This window comes from Lepisma saccharinum, chromosome 29 (assembly GCF_977018435.1).
Source record: "Lepisma saccharinum chromosome 29, izLepSacc3.1, whole genome shotgun sequence".
Classification (NCBI taxonomy): Eukaryota; Metazoa; Arthropoda; class Insecta; order Zygentoma; family Lepismatidae; genus Lepisma; species Lepisma saccharinum.
In genome coordinates, this window is record NC_139257.1 from 27,143,421 (window position 1) to 27,163,684 (window position 20,264).

The window sequence follows — 20,264 nt, forward strand, 5'->3', positions numbered from 1 at the left end:
ATGGGTAGATGAACCTTTGACAACCCTGGTGGAGGCTAAATGAAGAAAAATCACGAAATATACAGAATTTTGAAACGCATTATTTCTAGAGCATGCACACTACTATATAAAGTTGACTACATACCTCGTTTCCTTCCTTAATTGAAATGTGACTTATTCTTCATCACATGTGAGATCAACCGCCCTGGGAGTCAAACCCGGTCTCCTGTGTGGCACCAATTTAGAAAGTCAATGTGTTGGACATTTGGTCGATCAGTCGATCCTACTTCAATTTTTTCGAGAGGGAAACAAGCTGGCAGCTTCACACTCGAAATTTCACTTCGCCTAACCCCGTGGCGGAGTGGTTATGACATCGTGCTACGATGCCAGGTGTGCCGGGTTCGAATTCCGGACTGAGCATGGATGTTTGTTGTGTCCATTGATCAATTTAATTATATCATCACTCATCCCCATCTTCGCAATTAGCCAAAAGTGGCAGATGAGCAAAGTAAAATGAACCAAATCAAACGATAATTCACTCGCAATGCATGAAAATGAGATCTCAAGTACTCCGTGATCCTACCGGAATCTCACGTTTACAGAAGCTAACTATGAAACCACTTCTTGGATCAAACTGTTCTTCGAACTAGCTGACAGTCATCAATTGTCGACCAATCAACACAGTAGGGCAAAAAGAAGCAGATGTTTCCTTGAAAATGAGTGGAAAGTTACCAAGGAAGGATATAAAGTCCCTTCCTTGCAGGTTATGAGCACAAGGGTTGAGTGTGGGAAACTGAAGGAACCGCCACATCTTTGTCATTCATCTCCCGCCAGAAAAGAGACAAACAGTAGAATTTTGTCTCTTGCAATTTGAAAAGCCTATGTCCATGCTGAACCATAAAGTAATTAACCCAGAAAGTCCTAGCTACCTGCAGTGCGTTTCGGCGCGGCCGATAACCAGAGCCAGATGAAGAGAAGATTTTGTGGAATGGGGTGACCTGGCTTAGGCCCCCTGGTGTGAATGAAGGGAAAGTGTGTTTTCAAAAGGTCCCCGAGTTCCCAGAAAGGGACGGCCCATAAAATCACTGCATTTCCTACCAATGCATCCGTTTGTGTTCAACCAAAGTACAGCGCCAAGGCGCTGTAACCAAAGTGTATGTCACCGTAGGATCCGAGCGCTTCGAGTTCTGTCGGTTGCGGGACTTTCTTTTGTCAACATGGTGCCAATCAGAGTTTCTTTCTGCCAAGGTCGTTGCACCTATGAATCTGCTTTTCAGCTTGAGTGGCAAAAGACATGTTGTACGGAGGAAAGTTGCACCGGAAAAATTACCATCTTAAATACGATGAAACCTGTAAAACATCCACAGATATTTATTCGGGGGTGGTCCCTTTAACAAAACATCAATATTCTCAAAATTCTTCGAACGGTACTCCAAAAACTGAACCTGCTCTGCAACACAAGGAAAATGCCTCATTCAGCAATCAATGTGCCATTGTTAAGTTGGTATTGGTAAGTTCAGTATGGCACTACATTTTAAATAATGCTGATGGAATAAATCAATGAAGTTTGTTAAATGACAACGACTCCTTACCACAAGAATATAATTATTCTTTACGAATATCCCCTATAACGGTTGGGGGTTCGACGTGCTGACCCCACGTCACCCCATTACTGGTTAAAGATCTCCACACCTCTAGGTAGGATTGTGGGAGGGACTGGCAGTCGGGAGATAGACCAAGGCCCTTCCGGGATTGTCGAACCACGGGTTATTATTTATTTATAGATGCTTAAATATATGTGCAACCTCACATGTCTTTCCAGTGACTTATTGCAAGGGTTTGTTAATGTACTTGACTCAACAAAACAACCTTACTGTGTGAGGCTGATTCATACGAACCAAAAATACCCAAAATAATAACAATAATAATGATAAGTTACTTCAAAATTACAAAAATGTATTTACTTGTTCTTGCTTAAATTTTCGATTCTTCGAAAAGTTTGTTAAGGAGTTGAGTTGGTGTTTTTAAGTCCACTTTATGCACAGTAAGGCTAATCGGGACTGAACCTACAGTTTAAAGTAAGATCCGGACCACTGTGTACCTCCACCCATGTATCGAACCCGGGACCCCTCGATTACAAGGCAACAACGCTATCACTGCGCAATCGGGGAGGTATCGTTAGTTAAGGGGGATTCTCAAAATCGGTCTTCACGATATCGAGAAAAATATGCGACTCGAGAAATCGTACAGTTTGTGAAGATAATTACTTTTAACACGTTGCGTGTTTTAGACTGTTTTAATAGTAGAATAGATATTTGGTGCGAATAATACTACTTACCCGGAGATATGCGGCATCCTGCCACCATTATACTTATTTAGCGTGTATTGCGCTCTGATTCGGGACCAGTTGTAACTGTTTGCATATATGTGGTTTACCGCTGCACAAGCGGTCGTTCTTCAATCTACTCAAGCTCAAAACATTGTTTGGACGCAACGGCAACACTCAACGCCCAACCCTGCCTGTTGTTGACCTGCGACTGCTAGGGGTGGAAAGACCGCTCCCTCAAAATTCCGAGAAACAACGAGTTCTAGGTTCGTACACTAACATCCACTATAGCTAGAACCAGGATAACGAGAAAGAAATGTGGTTTTGGGTTCGTGCCACTCAAATTAAGAACAGTGTTTCTAACTGAAAGAAAAAAAAAATACTGAAAAACTATTTTGCAATATTTGTCATGAAAGTAAAATTTTCAGCAAATGTAGAACAGTTTGCCGGGGCCACGTGAACGTTTCGGGGGCCGGTGCCCCCCGGGCCCCCCCTAACGACGTCCCTGCCTTAAATAATTTATTTTTCATCATGTGACAATTCACAGAAATTAAAATAAATTTCTTATTATGTGAATAGGCAGTGTTTCGTCTGTCTCACCCGTGACACAAAATTGGTCACTTGTAGCTACAAATCTGGGAAAGCATTTTAAGGGTAGTTATGATTAATCAACAGTGTTAAGTTTAATATTTCATTGCACAGAAACTGTAAGAAAAAAGTTGCTTAACTATCAGTAGAATAGTTACTTTAATATGAAAAATGTAGTCAATGTAGTCTGGGTGTCCCACCCTGACAATGGAATGCCCCATTACTTTTTGATTCTATAATTAAAACATATAACACCAATAACACCAGTGTAAACTTATGCCTTCGTTCAAATTCGTAATATTAGGTTGCACAACATTATTATTATTATTATTTTACATGCTGTGAAGTGCACTTACTTTCACGATGTTCTATTACAACAAAATAACCCAGGTCATGACGAATACAAGATCGACGTTTATAATCAGCAAACACTCACTGCTGAAAACTTCCTCGCAATGTAGAAACAAGACACCTTTCCTTACTTCAACGCAAATTATTACAGGTACGTACGTACAATCGCAGCCTTCTATCACCGCAACATGGGAACATGTCTATATGTTTCGTATCGCACAATTAAAGATTTATTACAAGTCATTTCAACGGTTTACCACCCATAATTTAAACAATACTCAAATGATAGGCAATTCAAGAGAAGGTGCAAGGGGAAATATGAATGGTCTTAGAGTTATTATCTCTTTAGATACATCGTGTGTGCAAGGGCAATGTCATATTATCAAGATGTCCCACGTTCGAATGTTCAATATGTTTCAGTGTGAAACTGTAGGTTCAGAGTCAAATTAGCTTTCTCAAACGATTTGGTAGGTCAACGAAACGCCAATTGTTTCGAACTCAACCTACTGAATCTAACTTATTATAAACTGTTTCATTACGGTTTACATTGACACTCTTCTCATTGTATTTTTGTACATTTAGAAATGCTCAACAAGAGTTGTAATCTTTTCGTGAATTTCTAATAGAGCAGTAGCCTATAATACGGGTTAGCTACAAGTATCTGCAGCATACAGGAGAAATATCAATCTTAAAGCGAGCAATGTCTTTTCAGCTTGCTTCGATGGGAACTGTAGTTCGTTATTATGTTATCACTGACACAAGAAAGTTTATGCTTAAATGTATAAGAGCCAATATCTGGAATGCAACGTTTCTCGATAGTTGAGTACAAACGTTGTCATTACCTAAGTTTTGATGTTGTGAATACACGAAATATGATAACGTATATTAGCCTAAACCTGATTGGATTTAAGTTACCTGTGAAAACACGCGTCTCCATTTTCAAATTTGTCACCACTTTTCGTAGTACAATTTACTGCAACACAAAAATGAACCATTTCTACACAAATAGCTTTTTGCGATCACTGGTTGACGTTCACATCAACTCTACGTTAGTTGAGTTAGATTAGCAGTATTGCCAGATCTAATTTCTCGAAATCGGAATTACTATCAAGTAAGCAATAATGTGGGAAATAAATCTAAGTGGGCATGGTTGTATCGTTTGTTGTCACGAATTAATTAAATTATCGAATACTTGTCTTGAATAAATGCGTAAAAATTACTGGTTTGTAGTAATTTTGGATTTGGTTCGATTGATTTGCTTTATTTTACTTCGCTTTTTGTGCCACCTCTTGGCTAATTTGCGAAGATGTGGATGAATGATGATGTGATGAAATTAATGAATGGACACTCATAAACATCCATGCCCAGGCCGGGATTCGAAAACGGGACCCCTGGCGTCGTAGCGCGGTGGGCTAACCACTCCTTCACGGGGGCCGGCAATTTTTTTTTTATTTGGAACTGAATGTAATCAATTCTTGATAAAGTGGAACAAATATTTAAAATATCGACATCTTAATAACATTAATTTAAAAACTGTTTTTTTAAAAGGACTGCATAGGAGTAAATTTAGTGGATGGGCCTGTACCCACTCCTAATTTAAGGTAATGAGTGGGTACCGGTGACGGGTAATGAATTTCATCAAGTTTTGAAGCTGAAAAAATCAAATTTGTTTCATATTATAAAATGACTATATTTGTTTTTCATATTGGAACATGCCGTGAAGTGAAGGCATACGAGGGGAGATGTCGAGATAGGGTCCCACACATTCACAATCTCGGCTATTTGTGGAGGTGATGCTGTCAGCACCACGCTCCGGCCACCATTACCGCCCAGGGTTGGCTCCAGGGACCCATTTATTAGAGGCAGGGTGGAGCTTTGTGGCTTACCCAGCCTCTAATGAATTAGTGCCTTTAATTTCATAAAACATTTGACATCTATAGCTAACACATTATCTTTCCCGGCAAAACTCGACGACTTTCATAATAAATCGGCGACATTCTGGACAACTTGAGATTGAATAGTGAAAATTAATAGAATCATGGGCACCGGATGGGATGCAATTTCTGATGTATGTCCAGAGCTGTAAGTACAGAGGGACCACAAGCAAACGGACCTGCGTATAACCGCGTATCCTGTGCAAGTGCATCGAACTTGCGCGTTGGGGGTGGGGGGAGTAGAGAGTTAGTTAGTAGTTAGGGTACCAGTTTGGTATATTGGAAACACATTAAAATCGGATATTTTGTGTTTCGCATGGTTCGTACTTACCAATTGAGTATTGCGGAACATAGTTCAAGGTGCCCCGAAAAGAAACACAATTTTTCACATACAGAGTGATTTTTTTATTCCTTTCTTCGCTTCCGTAACACACATTATGGCGGTCACATCTTGACTCATGTTGTAGGTATGCAGTGTTTCCAACCTTCTTCATCGAAAAATACCATCGTGGTCACCGGTGGAAATTGTACCGGTGACCACCGGTGGATAGCCCGGGTAGCTGACTGATAGCCCCACGAAACCATTCACGGATAGCCCCACGAACCATTTCTGATAAGGTTAGGTTAGGTTCGGTTAGGTTAGGCAAGCGTAGGGAAAAAAAGGGTTGGAAACACTGACAGGGGCTTACGTCGTCAAACCTTAGAATCAAACGTACGCAGCATGCAGTTCACGTAGCGAAAGCAATGGCAATTGTGCGTCGGTGAGGTATTTCTCTTGAAAAATACATGATTTCCGGGTCAGATATATTCCACGATGAAAGAAAATACCTCGACGAACGTTGGAAAGCTTGCAGAAACTCATTTCCGTAAGTAGTTTCTGCTGTAAAATTGAAGAAATGTGTTTCCGATATACCGAACTGTTACCGTAGTTAGTTCTTGGTAGCGTTGTCGCCTTATAATCAAGAGGTCCCGGGTTCCATACCTGGTGGAGGCACATAGTGGTTCGGATCCCACTTTAAACTGTAGGCCCAGTCCCGATTAGCCTTACTCTGCATGAAGTGGAGTTAAAACACCAAATCAATCAATCAAGTAGATAGTTATTATAATGTAGCGGAAAAGTATGGAGTGTTAGTGGAGTTTTGGACAGTGGCGTGCCTAAAGGAGGGTGTTAGGGTCATATCCCCCCCTTTTGGCTCAGTGTTCCTAAAAGAAACACATAAGAGCCAGGACCAGAAAAATATGTAAAAAGGGGGAATGACTATTAAGAAAGGTATACTTCCCTCTTTCGAAAATCCTGGGCACGCCACCAGATCCATAGCCAGGAATTCTTTGTAGGGGGGGCAAAGTCAATCCTAGCGGGGGCAAATTTTTAATATATTTTGTCGCATTGGCAGATATAACAAGGTACACTTGCCCCCTCCCCAAAAAGAGATAAGTAACAGAAAAGGGATGATATCTTGAAACTGAAACGAACAAACGAACTTCGAGCAACATCAAATAGCAATATTTCGATAATGACCTTTCCAGATTGCCAAAGAATATGAAGTTTAACATAAATACCTAGGTAGGCTAATAGGGACTGTATCTACTTGATATTTACAGGTCGATAATGTTAATAGATTATTAATATGCACCATCAACTTTGGGCCTCTCTGCAGAACTGATTAAGGGAGCCCTTTATAAATCATGCTTCATAATGATTCCCTATAGTTTCCAGTATGCAAGATTTTTACACACAAAGGAATCTAACGAGAATCCAACACCACCATTGTGTTGTGTTATGCAAGAAAAATCGAATTAATTAAATAATGATGGTTACATATTATCTACACTTTGATGAATTGTGTAAACATTTGTAGCTAACACATTTCTTTTTGTACTTGCTAAAACATTAAAACATGGGTTCCTTAGTCCACCACGGACTCTATTTCTTTCAAAGGGGAGACTCTTGCATCACTACAGACAACGTTTGCCTACTGGTTACGTTAACCATTTTGCAAAATATTGTGTGAATTGTAGTATAGTTGAAATACATGTTTTGACACCTGACAAACAAATAGGAATCCCTTGATTGATCATTCACTTATTGGATTACAGTGTCATCAGTAATATTTCATATTAAGTTTCATAGAAATAAATTGTTTTAATAGGGTGCAATAATTTTACGGGGCACCATGGCATTCTGTTTAACATTTTTTTCATATAGATCGTTTGGCTTCCAGAGCCGACTCCTGCCGCCCCATAGCTATGGCTCTGAACTTGGACTATAAGAATAGCAGATATTGCGAGCGAAGCGAGCAAGAAAATTTTACAAAATGTTTTTTTATTTGTATAAAATTTGAAATCGAGGCTGGCAATTGCCCCTCTGTGCCCCTTGCAAGCGCCCTTGGCCGTCTGGTAGAAAAATGCAAGGAACACGTACAAATTAATTCCATCATGAGTATCCAATTGTCCTGCTATTCTTAGATTCTAGTAGTCTTGTTTTTTACTTAAATGTTTGCTTCCCCTAGAATGGACTTCTGTCAAGGTCAGGGGGAGGGGAGAATGCCCCCTGCCCCCTGTAGTTGCGGCACTGTTTATGAGTGTCTCTTTATCAATTTCACGTCATCCTTCATTGTTGCGATTAGCTAGAAGTGGCAGAAAACCAACGCAAAGTAACAAAAATCAAATATCCACTCCCTCTCTCTACCACACTATTACAAAAAGATAAAGTTGGGAAACAAAAATTTAAGCAATTCAAAGTTCATAGCAACACATCCAAGAAAAACATCCAAACACATTAGGCACCTTTCATACAATACTACTCAAAATGTCACAACTGTTCCAGATACTGAAAATTGTGAAATCATTTCCCGAAGTCTAATCTGGAAGGGAATCCCCCCCCCCAATCCTGATACGACATTATACGGAATCCCATACACCCTAATAAATCACAAAATCAATAAGTGTCTTTGTAATGTTGCTAGAGTAACACATGATATAATTGTGAACAGTGGCGCAGGAACGTTTTTCATTTGGGGGGGTACAAAATTCAGCTTCCCATATAGCTATACGTATATACAAACACAAATACTGCTGCACCTAGAAATACATTTCGGGGGTCCAACCAAGTGTTGCAATAATAATAATAATAATAATAATAAATATAATTATAATAATTATATTTAATTAAATTAAAATATTAATTAAATATGTAAGTTAATTAATATTGAATTGTTGTTTTACATGAATAGGTAAAATATAGTAAAACAATAGATATAAAAGCATATATTCATTATCTAGCTTACGTGTAGTTAAGATCGCCAAGATTTGCATAAAAACAACTGCCCTGGCAAGGAATTTAATGTCAAATAGAAAAATAATTGAATATTTATTGAATAACAAACAAGGAGTTAGATCCAATTAACGAAAAGTAAAGTTTCTGATTAATATTTTATGGATATTATCGTTAGTTGTGTGCATAAATCTTTTGGAACCCTTCAAAGCCGTATGAGCCAAATTCCTTGCCTTTCAATACGTTCAGCGGAAATAACCATCGATTATAGAAATATATATATAACAAATGCTAAACAATTATATTTTGATTATTTACTTTTATTTCTTGGTAAGTCTTTCGGGGGAGTGTCCGGACCCCCTTCTAAATACGTCCTTGATAGTTAGGTATAATGTGAAGGCATGGGAAATATTCTATTTTAGAACAGCACACACGAATGTCCTGTTATTTAATGCAAAATTTGCATAACTATTTTTTCTTTGTTTTTCTTAGATTTTTTTAAACAGATTTTAAAACCAGATAACAATTCTGAAACATATAAAGATCTGGACTTCGTTCTAGCCTTATTTCAATTTAACGGAACGGAAAATCAGGAGTTCGAAATGTGAATATTGCGAACAAAGATACATCTATTCATTTTAATGCAGGTTGAGATTAAAGGGGGTGAGGAGGATCTTGAGCCACCCCAACCAGGAATAATCATCTCCCACCCACTGACTATAGAAACCACATTATGAATATATCATACTTATAGAGTTCCACTTCAGTTCAGTTCATTCTAATTTTAAATTCCCATAGCTACGCATAAAAATATCTTTAAACAATTTATGGCAGATGTGTACCACATCCAATGTCTTTTAGAAGCCATGTATTTGGTATTTACTCGGACATCTGTAAGGCGTTGTATTAAAAAAACACCCTGAGTTGAGGTAGTTCCCGATCAACTCGTAAAGAAGTGTAACTTTGAAATATTTGTGAAACATTTGACAAAAAACCGAAATACTTGAGATGTCAGAGGAAGCAAGGAAAGGCTCAAAATGTTTTGTTTTTTTTCGTTTCAATCTTTGGTGGACAATATGAAAAACCGCCCAAGGTTTCCTTTCGTATGTAGTATTATTAAATGCAGATACATGCGTGTGTTTTAGGGTGAGATGTCAATTTCTCGTTTATGTAAAAAGGTAAACTTTAATGTCACAGTTAAAGATTTTCACATCTACAAAGAAAATCCAAAACACATTCCCACCTCGGCGGCCTTCGTGGCGGAGGGGTTGGCATAGGGCGCTTTGATGCCAGAGGTACCAGGTTGGGCATGTGAGTGTTCATCAATTCCATGATATCATCGCCCATCCTCATCTTTGCGATTAGCCAAAAGTGGCAGAAATGCGAAGTAAAATAAACCAAATAAATCAATCAAACATTCTCATCTCACTCAAAGACCTTGCGAATCCATTCCAAAATCTACCAATAGAACCTACAGTGAGTTTCATTTATCTCGTGCATTCATCTGACTAATGTAATTTTCTTACAGATTGACTTTAGGGTTTAACTTAAAATGGCGTTGTGTTTGTGTTGCATTCTAATACATAGGTAAAAAAAAATCCCCCCTCTGATAATATCGCAAATTGCACCTTGTTTAAATGTCTAGGAAAAATTTCATTTCACCTAGGAATGATATCGCGATGCGATGAGTCGAGAATTGTCACAGCTTCATCTCGTCTCCTGTGTGGCGAGGTCCTTCTCGTTATTGTTTGTGTTAATTTTTGTTTCGGTTTCCATTCGGATGTCATTGAAACTTATTCTAGATTCACTTCATGCTCAGATAGGCTAATCGGGACTCTATTTTCAAAATATCTTAATATATAGGTTTAAGTATAGTTTTCCGAACACCCCCTTACAAAGTTATGAAAAATATGGGTGAGGTACAGCAGTACATTGTACCCCCCCCCCCGCAACTTGGTCTGTAGTATAGTATCTCGTCTCGATCGTGTAAGTATTTCGTTTTGGAAAATTCCATTTTAAATATTCAAAAGAAAATGGGATCAGTCATATACCCTTCGAATCGACGCGACCATTTCTTTAGAAAAGTGTATCCCCCCCCTTACGCAAAGGAGCATTCGTCTGCAGTGTGATTTTCTGAGAGCAAATCTGATTCCATCGCTCCACACACATTTTAAACAATTTTCATCTCCTTAAAGAGGTTTCCAAGAACTTAGGTCAATGAACTAACTAGTAGCAACCACAATGTATAATGGAACTACAAGCAAAACAACCTGAGCACATCCGCGACTCCTGTGCACCGTACTCCCGCGAGGAGGGGAGGAGGAGAGTGGACCATGCTTCCTTATAGCCCGATCTGAACGGAAGAAGGGAAAGCCGCGCGGGAACTTTTCGTTCAAGGTTTTTTCCTTGTGGTCTCTCAATAGTAGAATAAGTTTAGAATGGTTTGAATTTCTGTGGTAAGGAAGATAATGTTTATAAGTTATAAAGAATATACACTTGTTTATTGGGCGAACTGAAAATAGGTTCTTATAACAGTAGCACCTTGCGTCTGCTGTCAAATTACCAAGGGGGGGTACAGGGGGTACAACTCGATTTACGGATTTAGGGGGTACAGTACCCCCCTTCAAAAATTTAGGGGGGTACAATGTACCCCTGTACCCCCCCGTTCCTGCGCCACTGATTGTGAAGATTTGTGAGAATTCCAGGTAGGAATGTGTTCTGTATTTTTCACAGGATGGGCAGAGCAGGCTCTCATGGGGGGCAGTTGCCCCCCTGCCCCCCCTCTAGCTACAGGCCTGCAAGCCACTGGTGGCTAAACCACTGCCGCCTCCCTTCACACTGTTTTCCTTTTTCCACCAAAACCCTATTTTTTTTCAAGCATGTACATATTTTTTTTTCCACTTATTTTCTCATCAAGTGAATATATTTTCACAAACGATTCTTCCATATGTTGAGATTTCAGAGAGAACTCTGAAATATCAGAATAAAAGGTTTAACTGAAATATGATATTTAATATAAAATATTCACAGCAAATATCACATTAAAATCACCATATGCAAATTGAAGTCATCAGTTAATAATTTGAGATTTGTATTACAATTATTTCAACGTATATACAAATAAATGTGTTCGTTCTGAATGATAACAGATTGGAAGGGTAAAGGTGGCAACTCCTCTGGTAGCTCAGTTGGTAGAGCGGTGGACTGTAGAGGAATAGCAGCAGGAATCCATAGGTCGCTGGTTCGAATCCGGCCCGGAGGATAATTTTTTTTCTTCAGTAAAATGTACATTCGAACCTAATTGATTGTTCTTTTATACTTATTTTTCAATTTTGACCTCTAATTAAATGTAATTAAGCTGAACAAACGTGCACGGGGTAATTAAAACATTTCCCCCTGTTTTTTTTAACCCCGACTGTCGTATACTCCGAAACAGTGATTTATACACACATCTCCAAACACCCCTTAACACTTTCCCATAATTTACTCAACAAACCCATACAATTTTTCACAAATGCCCATTTATGATCATTTTGGCTGTAAATATATTTTTGCACCCCTTCCAGAAAATACTGAATAAACCTCTGCTTCGAAAGTTTCAATAAAGGTAAATCCAAACTCCATCTTCAAGCTTGGAAGATAAGATTACATGTTTCGATAAGGAGGGAAAAACTACTGATAACGTGGTTACTGGGAATGAAATAACGAGAATTAAAGGTCAAGTTTAAATGTAATTTTTGTGTCTGTGAAGCTTCCAATCGCAAGTCAAGAACAAGAAATTCACACAAAATAATTACAATTGAAGGTATTTTCATGATTACTACACGAAATCTTGTAAACATGACCTCTGAAAAACGTTCCGGTAGATGGCGTTATCCGCGTAGATGGGATTGCTATTTTCGTCCCACAACATCCTGAAATAACCCGATTCTAGCATCGCTTGTTTGCAAAACAGAAGTGCGTGGTGACTGTCGAAGGCAGCTATGGATAAAAATCTCGACAACTTACTTGTAAGTATTTGCGTGAGGAAGTTTTTGCTTTTGACAACTGCAACTATATCTGTTTTGGGGAAGTGATATACATTATAATCGAATGATGAAGTTAGATAATATTCTTTCTTTTTCTAGGTCTTCAAGTTATAGTTGGATGAAGCTTTTAATTGAGTTTTGGTTTCGATGCTTCATTACATATTATTAGTTTTTAAAACATCCTCTCCCTCCACAGGGGGAGGAGCAAATAAAGCCTGAATCACACGGAACTAGATTTCCAGTAGAAATGCCGTAGTTGGCACTGGACTGGCTACTCATTTGCTAGTTTTCGACTCACACGATGCTTGTTACACCGTACTTGTCGATAGTCTTTTGTTCCCATATGACATTGCGGAGAGGAGACAATCCTGTAAAGATGGACGAGCAAATTGAAGAATATTGTAGGAGAATTACTGCTTTGTGCTTTTATTAAAAATTATAAAGGAAAAGTATGGACTAGAGATTGGATCATGATAATCAATGCGTACCAAACAAGCTTTTTAATTAATTCATACATGAGATTCGCATGACTCATTCATAAATTCTAAAAAAATCGAACATTTAATTTAATACACTTGTAATGATAAATATTTTCACTTTCGGCTAATCATATTTGTACGTACACATCTCATCGCTTTGCATAAATACCTAAATATTAATGAACTGAACACGAATGCACTGCACGTCATCTCTTTCGTTTTTCTTTGTTTTTGTTTTTTCGATAAACTAATAATAACAAACAGCCAACACTCGAAACCACAGACAAAAAACTCCCTTTGGAAACTCACAGATTGTCTTCACATGGACAAACTTTGCTCTGATTGGCTGTGTCACAGAATCCAGTCGAGGAAAGCCAGTAGCAATTAGAACATGTCATATTCCCCCAAACCAGTCAAGCATCCAGTCAGGCGCATCACATCCGGGCAGCGCTAACTAACTAGATTTCCAGTTCCCTGTGATTCGGCCTTACTCCAAAAACAGTGCTGCCCTTTCAATTAGCGAACGCAGGATGTTTTGGGGGGCGTATTTACATAGCTGCGTTCTTGGGGGTGGGTGTTACACACTATAAAATATTTCGTAATTACAATTTTAAACCTTTGTTTTAAATGTTCTTCAAAACAAAAATGATAATCGGGATACTTTTAACGTGGTTTGCATTTATCACTTTGGTTTTTCCTGAGTTCTTTACGCTTTTCATTTGAAATGTTCGATTTTCTCAAAATTTCGGTAGGGGCTGTAGCTCCGTCACCTCCCCCTGCTTACCGTAAAGTGGGGTGACGTCGGACAGTTTTTGGACGTTTTGTAAAGTAATATTCACAATTATACTTGTATCTGCACAAAATGTAATAATTATATGCAGCGGCGGCTCTAAGGGGAGAGCCGCCGTGCCATGGCTCTACCCTCAGAAAAAGAAATAGTACTTGCTTTGCCAAAATATAGTTAAATTAATACATTTACGAACGAGGAGATTCGAATCTCGTAAGCGTTCCAGCTTACGGCCGCCTCAATTCCTTCGCCGCATTCCCAGCTGTTCTCTCACTTGCTCTGGGCCAGCATAGTCTGGCCTAAGCGCAGAAGCATGCGCGGAGGTATGAAAAAGTCTCCGCAGTTAACGAGCGAGGAGGTGGTAGCCCAGTGGTAGCCATAAGACAACCACCCGTGCCAGCTCGCGTCGTGGCACGACGCGAGAGCTTTCGCATTGTGTTGACATAGTTGCAAACTTCACAGGGAAGTGACTAATCCTGACCGATGTGTAATACTCGTTGGAGAAGTAATTTGCGAGAAAGATACTTTCCTGCATACTTGACAAGAACGAACGTAATATCTTCCCCAAATTTATATAACCATTTAGATAGATGCGTCTAAAGAGCCATCCAGACTTTTTTGTTATCGATTTCTTCCTTAAGAAAAGATATTATATCCCTTTCTCTCACGCACACACACACACTCATGTGTTGCAACTGACGTTGACAACATTGAAGACATTTTCTGTACAAAAGAATTGCCTAAATATCAAAGGGAATTCGCATCACCAGGGGATTTTTTACTTTAATATTTGTAAAAAATCACACTGAAAATCTAGCAGTATAAGAATTTCACTTGGAGATATAATTCAATTCTTGCATTGAATTCTAAAAATTGTAGATCTACAGTTCATTTAGCAGATAATCATATTTCAGTTGTTAGTAGTAACACCGATCGTTGATGTGCCGTCTGGGGTTGCAAATTATAAACAAAGCAAGGCGAGAATACCGTGATCGACAAAGCAAGGCGAGAATTATAACACCATTAAGCCTTGTTTCCATGATTATGAAAAACTAAATATGCTGACCAAGGCAGTAATTTATTTTATTAAAAACATAAACTAACGTAACGTTTCAACCTTCTAGCAAGGTCTTCTTCAGACTCTGTATCAAGTACAAAAGTCGAGAATACCGTGATCGACTCGATGTCTCTAATTGTTCAGTGTTTTTTCTTTTTAGTGAAGTGAAAATGTCCGATGGTGTGTGAAAGGAAGGGTAGTTAGTAAAGATGAGTCAGATTAGAGCATTATTACATGCACCGTTTCCAAGGTACTATACGATATTAAATTAAAAGTTAAACAACTTGGCTGTCCCACGCCAGATTTAAACATCAATTCTATTTAAAAATATCAAAAAAATGGTAAAGGTGACAGGCGTCGAAATTTTAATAGTCGCATTTATTTCCAAGAAACTCTGGCCGACCTCAGCACAACATGCTACGACGCCAGGGATTGCGGGTTTGAATCTCGGCCTGGGCATCGGTGTTCTTTGTGAGTGTTCACTCATCCTTATCTTCGCGATTAGCCAAAAGTAGTACAAATGCGAAGTAAAATAAACCAATCTTAGGAACTCTGAATTTTTGTCTGCAATTTTAGTAAACAAAGTTCCATTAAAATTACCTCTTTCATTAGATTTCTATGACATATGTTAGCGAAAATTTTTCGATTTCTTGATCACGTTGGCACTACCCATCATACTAGCTGCCAGCCGCCACTGATTATAACAGTTGGGCTGAAAAGTTCGTAGGCTGACTCATAGATGGCGTTACTAGAAGTAAATCCATGTGATTTTTACTTAGTACTAACCTTCAAAAGATACGTGTATAAATTTCACAGCTGCCGGATAATTAGTTCGTGAGATATAGCATTGTGAGTGAAGCAGCTTTTGTTATTGTGAAAAAATGGATAAAAAAGAATTTCGTGTGTTAATAAAGCATTGCTTTTTGGCGAAAAAAAAATACTGTTGAAGCCAAGGCTTGGCTTGATAAACATTATTCGGACTCTGCACCAGGAAAATCAACTGTTGAGAAGTGGTTTACTAAATTTAAACGATGCGAAATGAGCATCGAAGACGATGCACGCAGTGGACGCCCCAAAGAGGTTGTTACCGACGAAAACATCAAAAAAGTCCACAAAATAATTTTAAATGATCGTAAAGTGAAGTTGATCGAGATAGCTGAGATTATTACATAGCGTTGTTGGAGCGTTTAAAGGATGAAATCACGAAAAAACGGCCCCATTTGAAGAAGAAAAATGTGCTGTTTCATCAAGACAATGCACCGTGTCACAAATCAATGAAAACGATGGCAAAAGTATATGAATTAGACTACGAATTGATTCCCCATCCACCATATTCTCCAGATCTGGCCCCCAGTAACTTTTTCCTGTTTGCAGACCTTAAAAGAATGCTCGTTGGAAAGAAATTTTGCACTGATGAAGAGGTAATCGCCGAAACTGAGGCCTATTTTGAGGCTAAAGAGAAATCGTACTATAAAAATGGCATCAAAAAATTGTATGACCGCCATAATCGTTGTATCGCCCTCAAAGGCAACTATATTGAATAATAAAATCGAATTTTGTCAAAAAAATATTTTTTACTATGTTAGCCTACGAACTTTTCAGCCCAATTGTTATGTATCAGAGTTTTAGAAACAATCACGAAGTGTTAAAACTATATTACACCCAAAAATACATTTTAAAAATATTTTTTTATTTTGTCCGAAGTCACCTCTCAATGTGGGGTGGCTTCGGACACATTGTGTTTTTCATAGAGTCCGATGTATGCTGCATGTATGAGGTGTCTTCGGATCTAATTTATGATTTTTTAAAAAAAAATAAACTATGTTTTGAACAGTGTATTTTTAAATGAACTACACTTTTTTACATCTTAACACAAACTGTAGTACTTAAATTTACATCAATGTTTACCAAAAATTATTCAAACAGAAAAGGTACAACTATTACAATTGGACATATTTTTAATTTACTTTTTTCATACACTGAGCACATTTATACTGCTTCTTAGGAAATTTGGCACACTTGCCATGTGCCCATCTCTTGCAACTATGACATTGGACCCAATCATCTCTGTTCTTGCTTGTTGACCACAATCTTCCACAATGAAGGCACTCGGTGTCATCAGAATCACTGGTTTCAGACGATTCCTCTGCTGACGACAATTCTCTAGTGTCTGGATTATCTGAATCCTGTTGTGATGAAGTCTGGAAGCTACACGTAACACTTTTCCCGGGTTCGATATTGAAAAAATTTCCTCGTCTCTGGGACTCTGGAGCCTTGTCACTTCGAACATCTCGAAGCATTTCGACAAATGTATCAGTCCAGCGTTGGTCATTCTCATTTTCTGTGGGACCGGGATTGAAATCTGGAACTCTCTTTAAAATTTGCTGCCGATCAAATGGGAAAATGCCAGCTGTGGAAAAGCCAGACCATACATTCCGTCCTGAAGTAGCTTCAATTGCATTGAGAGTCTTGTTGAGAACTTTTGGGAACTCAGAATTAGGTAGACATTCACGATGACATTTTTTCCATTCATTTAGGTTCTGCTCCATGCTCCTTTTAAAGATCTGAAAAAGCAATGTCAAGCGGTTGGCACAGGTGGGTTGCATTCGGTGGAAGTAGTATGAACTTCACTTCCAATTCATTGCACTTCTGGATGACATCATGGGAGACGTGACTGGACAAATTATCTCCAATGAGAACTTTTGGACCATTTAGACGGTTTAAATAAGGTACACACAACTTGAAGAACCAGTCCTCCAACATTGTCATATCAAACCATCGTGACTTGGTAGCCTACTATTATATCGGGCTCCCTCAGGGCCATTTTCTGTCCACGTCGGGTACACATAAGTTGCTTTATACACCACGACCCATCGGTGGCTTCTGCTATCAGGACAGATGTGCTAGCTTTTGATGTGTCTCTTATAACTTCTGGATGTTTGCAGCCTCTCTTTACGGTCACCTTTGATTTCCCCGGATCATCTGAAAAGTTTGTTTCGTCGTAGTTGATTATATTGGTTGCTGGAACACCCTGTATTGACTCTTCAAGATTATCAAAATACTTGTTGAGTTCGTCGTGATCTACAGCTGCGCGGAACCGTTTTATATTTTCCCCAAATCTCTTTGTAAGCCCCGGGTGGCGAGAAAGAAATAGTCTGCACCATTCGCTACCAGGGCAATTGTTTTTGAAACGTTTTTCTATCCTGCCGCTTCTGTTCAGGTACCCCTGTACAATAAGCTTAACATCAACAATGAGAAATGGAAAGCCCCATTCAGCGCACTTAAGAAGGCCATCTACTAACTTTTCTTATCCCTCTGTCAAACACTTTTGTCCTCCATGAGAGCCTACACGTTTCTTATTTAATTTGTCAGAAAGCGTGCTTTTTGGTACCTGGTACACTTGATGCCTGGCGAATGCTCATCCTTTGTTATGAAACAGCACGAAGGGCCTTTTCTAAGTTTTCGTATATATAGTTTTGGTACAGATCGACCACAAGAAAAAATAACCTTGGACGAAAAGTCCCCGCGCAGCTCTCTCTTCTTCCCTTCAGCTCAGGCCATACCGAAGCATGGTCCTCTGCCCACCCTCCCTCCTCGCGGGAGTACGGTGCACAGGAGTCGCGGGTCTGCGCAGGTTGTTTTGCTTGTGGTCATAGGCGTAGCTAGAACTTTATATTTGGGTGTGCACAAAGAAACAAAATGAGGTCTTGTGCCTTTTTAATAGCGTATTTTGCAACACAATCACTTGGCTCTTTAACTGCACTGATGTATGTAAAGGAATATAAATTCACTAAATGACAGTGTTGAAAATTTCTGAATATATGTACGTAGTAGAAAAAAATCAAATTGCATAGAAATTACAGACACACGAAATGTTCATAAATGTTACAAACAAATACATCAAAATACACTTCATCTATAACAAGAGACGTCTGTCAAAAGGTACAATGTTCTTAAACTCATCAATAACTTCATTTATATCAATAGACAAAGTCGAGTCCGCCTGGGTTCAGTCTCTGGGTTCTCGGCCTGTGTATAGGACCGGTGGCAACCCACCATCGTGAGGAAATTGGGGAGCTACGAGTGAGTAGCGTAACCCGGTCTCGGAAATCTCCTATAAGGGCTGAGGGTTCGACGTGCTGACCCCACGTCACCCCATTACTGGTTGAAGATCTCCACGTGGGAGGGAGACTGGCAGTCGGGACAGTGTTGCCACATGAAGGGAAATTTCCCTTTTGCTGGGAAATTCGGACAGAATTTTTAGTCAAAACGAAAAAGGGAATTTTGATGAAAAATACCACAATTTCAGGGAAATTTTAAGACAACTGACTACACTATTACAGTTTTATGATAATTTTCAATTTCATATCCACATTTTAATCTTTTTAATTTTTTCTGTTCCTTCTCATTCTGATCCTTTGAATATAAGCATGTATCTATTTCTGTTAAGTTTATTGTATGTACGTCGCTTTTATGCATCTTCGGATAATAGTAACGATGAGGATTAACGATTTAATGGTTGCTGACCAGGATTCAAATCTGGGATATCTGGCAAAAAAACGATGAAGCTGACATGTAGGCCTATGTGAAAAATTTGTTTATTTTATTTATTCGAATTTGATCAACGTAAATACTACTACTACTGCTACCACCACCAGCAGTAATAATAATAATAATTGCAACTGCTGCTGCTACAAGTTTTTTATTATTGTTATTATTATTTGATATTTTTAGGTGAAGGGAAAAATTTGTCCGAAAAGGGAAATTTTGACTCTTAGAAAGGGAAATTGTGCCCTCATATTGTGGCAACACTGAGTCGGGAGATAGGCCAAGACCCTTCGAGGTCTGTCGCGCCGTGGGTTATAACAGGGGACGTGCAGTTTTAGTTTTATTTTTCCCTAAATTTCGATATTATTTTTTACTGCAATTCGATGTTATTTTTCGCGGTTTAGGGCAAAATTCGGTGTTATTTTTACATGCATTTTTATGCTTCTATGCTTAAGATTTTCACATTGTTTTAGTTCTGGAAAATTGAGACAAATTTTAGTTTTTAATGACAAAAAAAAATTATGGCTTATACCTTTGTGAGAAATGACCAAATTGCTTCCATTTGGAAAACTATTTCATCTCATCAGCCACTAAATATGAAATGTTTATTGAATGATAACAACCAAATCTTTGAACATAATCATACACATCACATTTCCCTAAAAAAAAATCCCTTTGTGCCCTCAAAATACCGTTTTGTGTACACACACATACACGCCATTCACCCCCCCCCCTTCCGAAACACAACAGGTACTTCTCCCTGAAAATTTTCCCGTTCGTACGAAATTTTCCTTCTGTGAAGAACTCTCCCGAGCAAATTCTATTTCATGTCTGCGCCGAACTGCAATAAATGAAGCTTGAAAATGTCTTTTGAATCGACGTATCACCAGCTAGACTACAAATGACAGAATGA

At 38.7% G+C, this 20,264-nt stretch overlaps 1 protein-coding gene and 1 non-coding gene across 3 annotated transcripts in view; both read left to right on the plus strand.

Moving 5' to 3' along the window:
• Positions 1–20,264, plus strand: part of LOC145981251 (actin-binding Rho-activating protein-like) — a 49,333-nt gene that overhangs the window by 16,349 nt on the left and 12,720 nt on the right. The window contains exon 1 of one of the 2 annotated variants that reach the window (XM_083114402.1): positions 12,374–12,462. The exons of the other annotated variant lie outside the window; for it this stretch is intronic. Within the exon in view, the coding sequence (XP_082970528.1) occupies positions 12,436–12,462 (27 nt within the window). The 5' untranslated portion in view covers positions 12,374–12,435. Of the gene's footprint in view, positions 1–12,373; positions 12,463–20,264 lie in introns of those variants that run through there. 2 annotated transcript variants of the gene reach the window in all.
• On the plus strand, positions 11,626–11,714 carry TRNAY-GUA (transfer RNA tyrosine (anticodon GUA)). The gene is given in 2 exon segments: positions 11,626–11,662; positions 11,679–11,714. It is a non-coding gene; the product is annotated as a tRNA-Tyr (tRNA).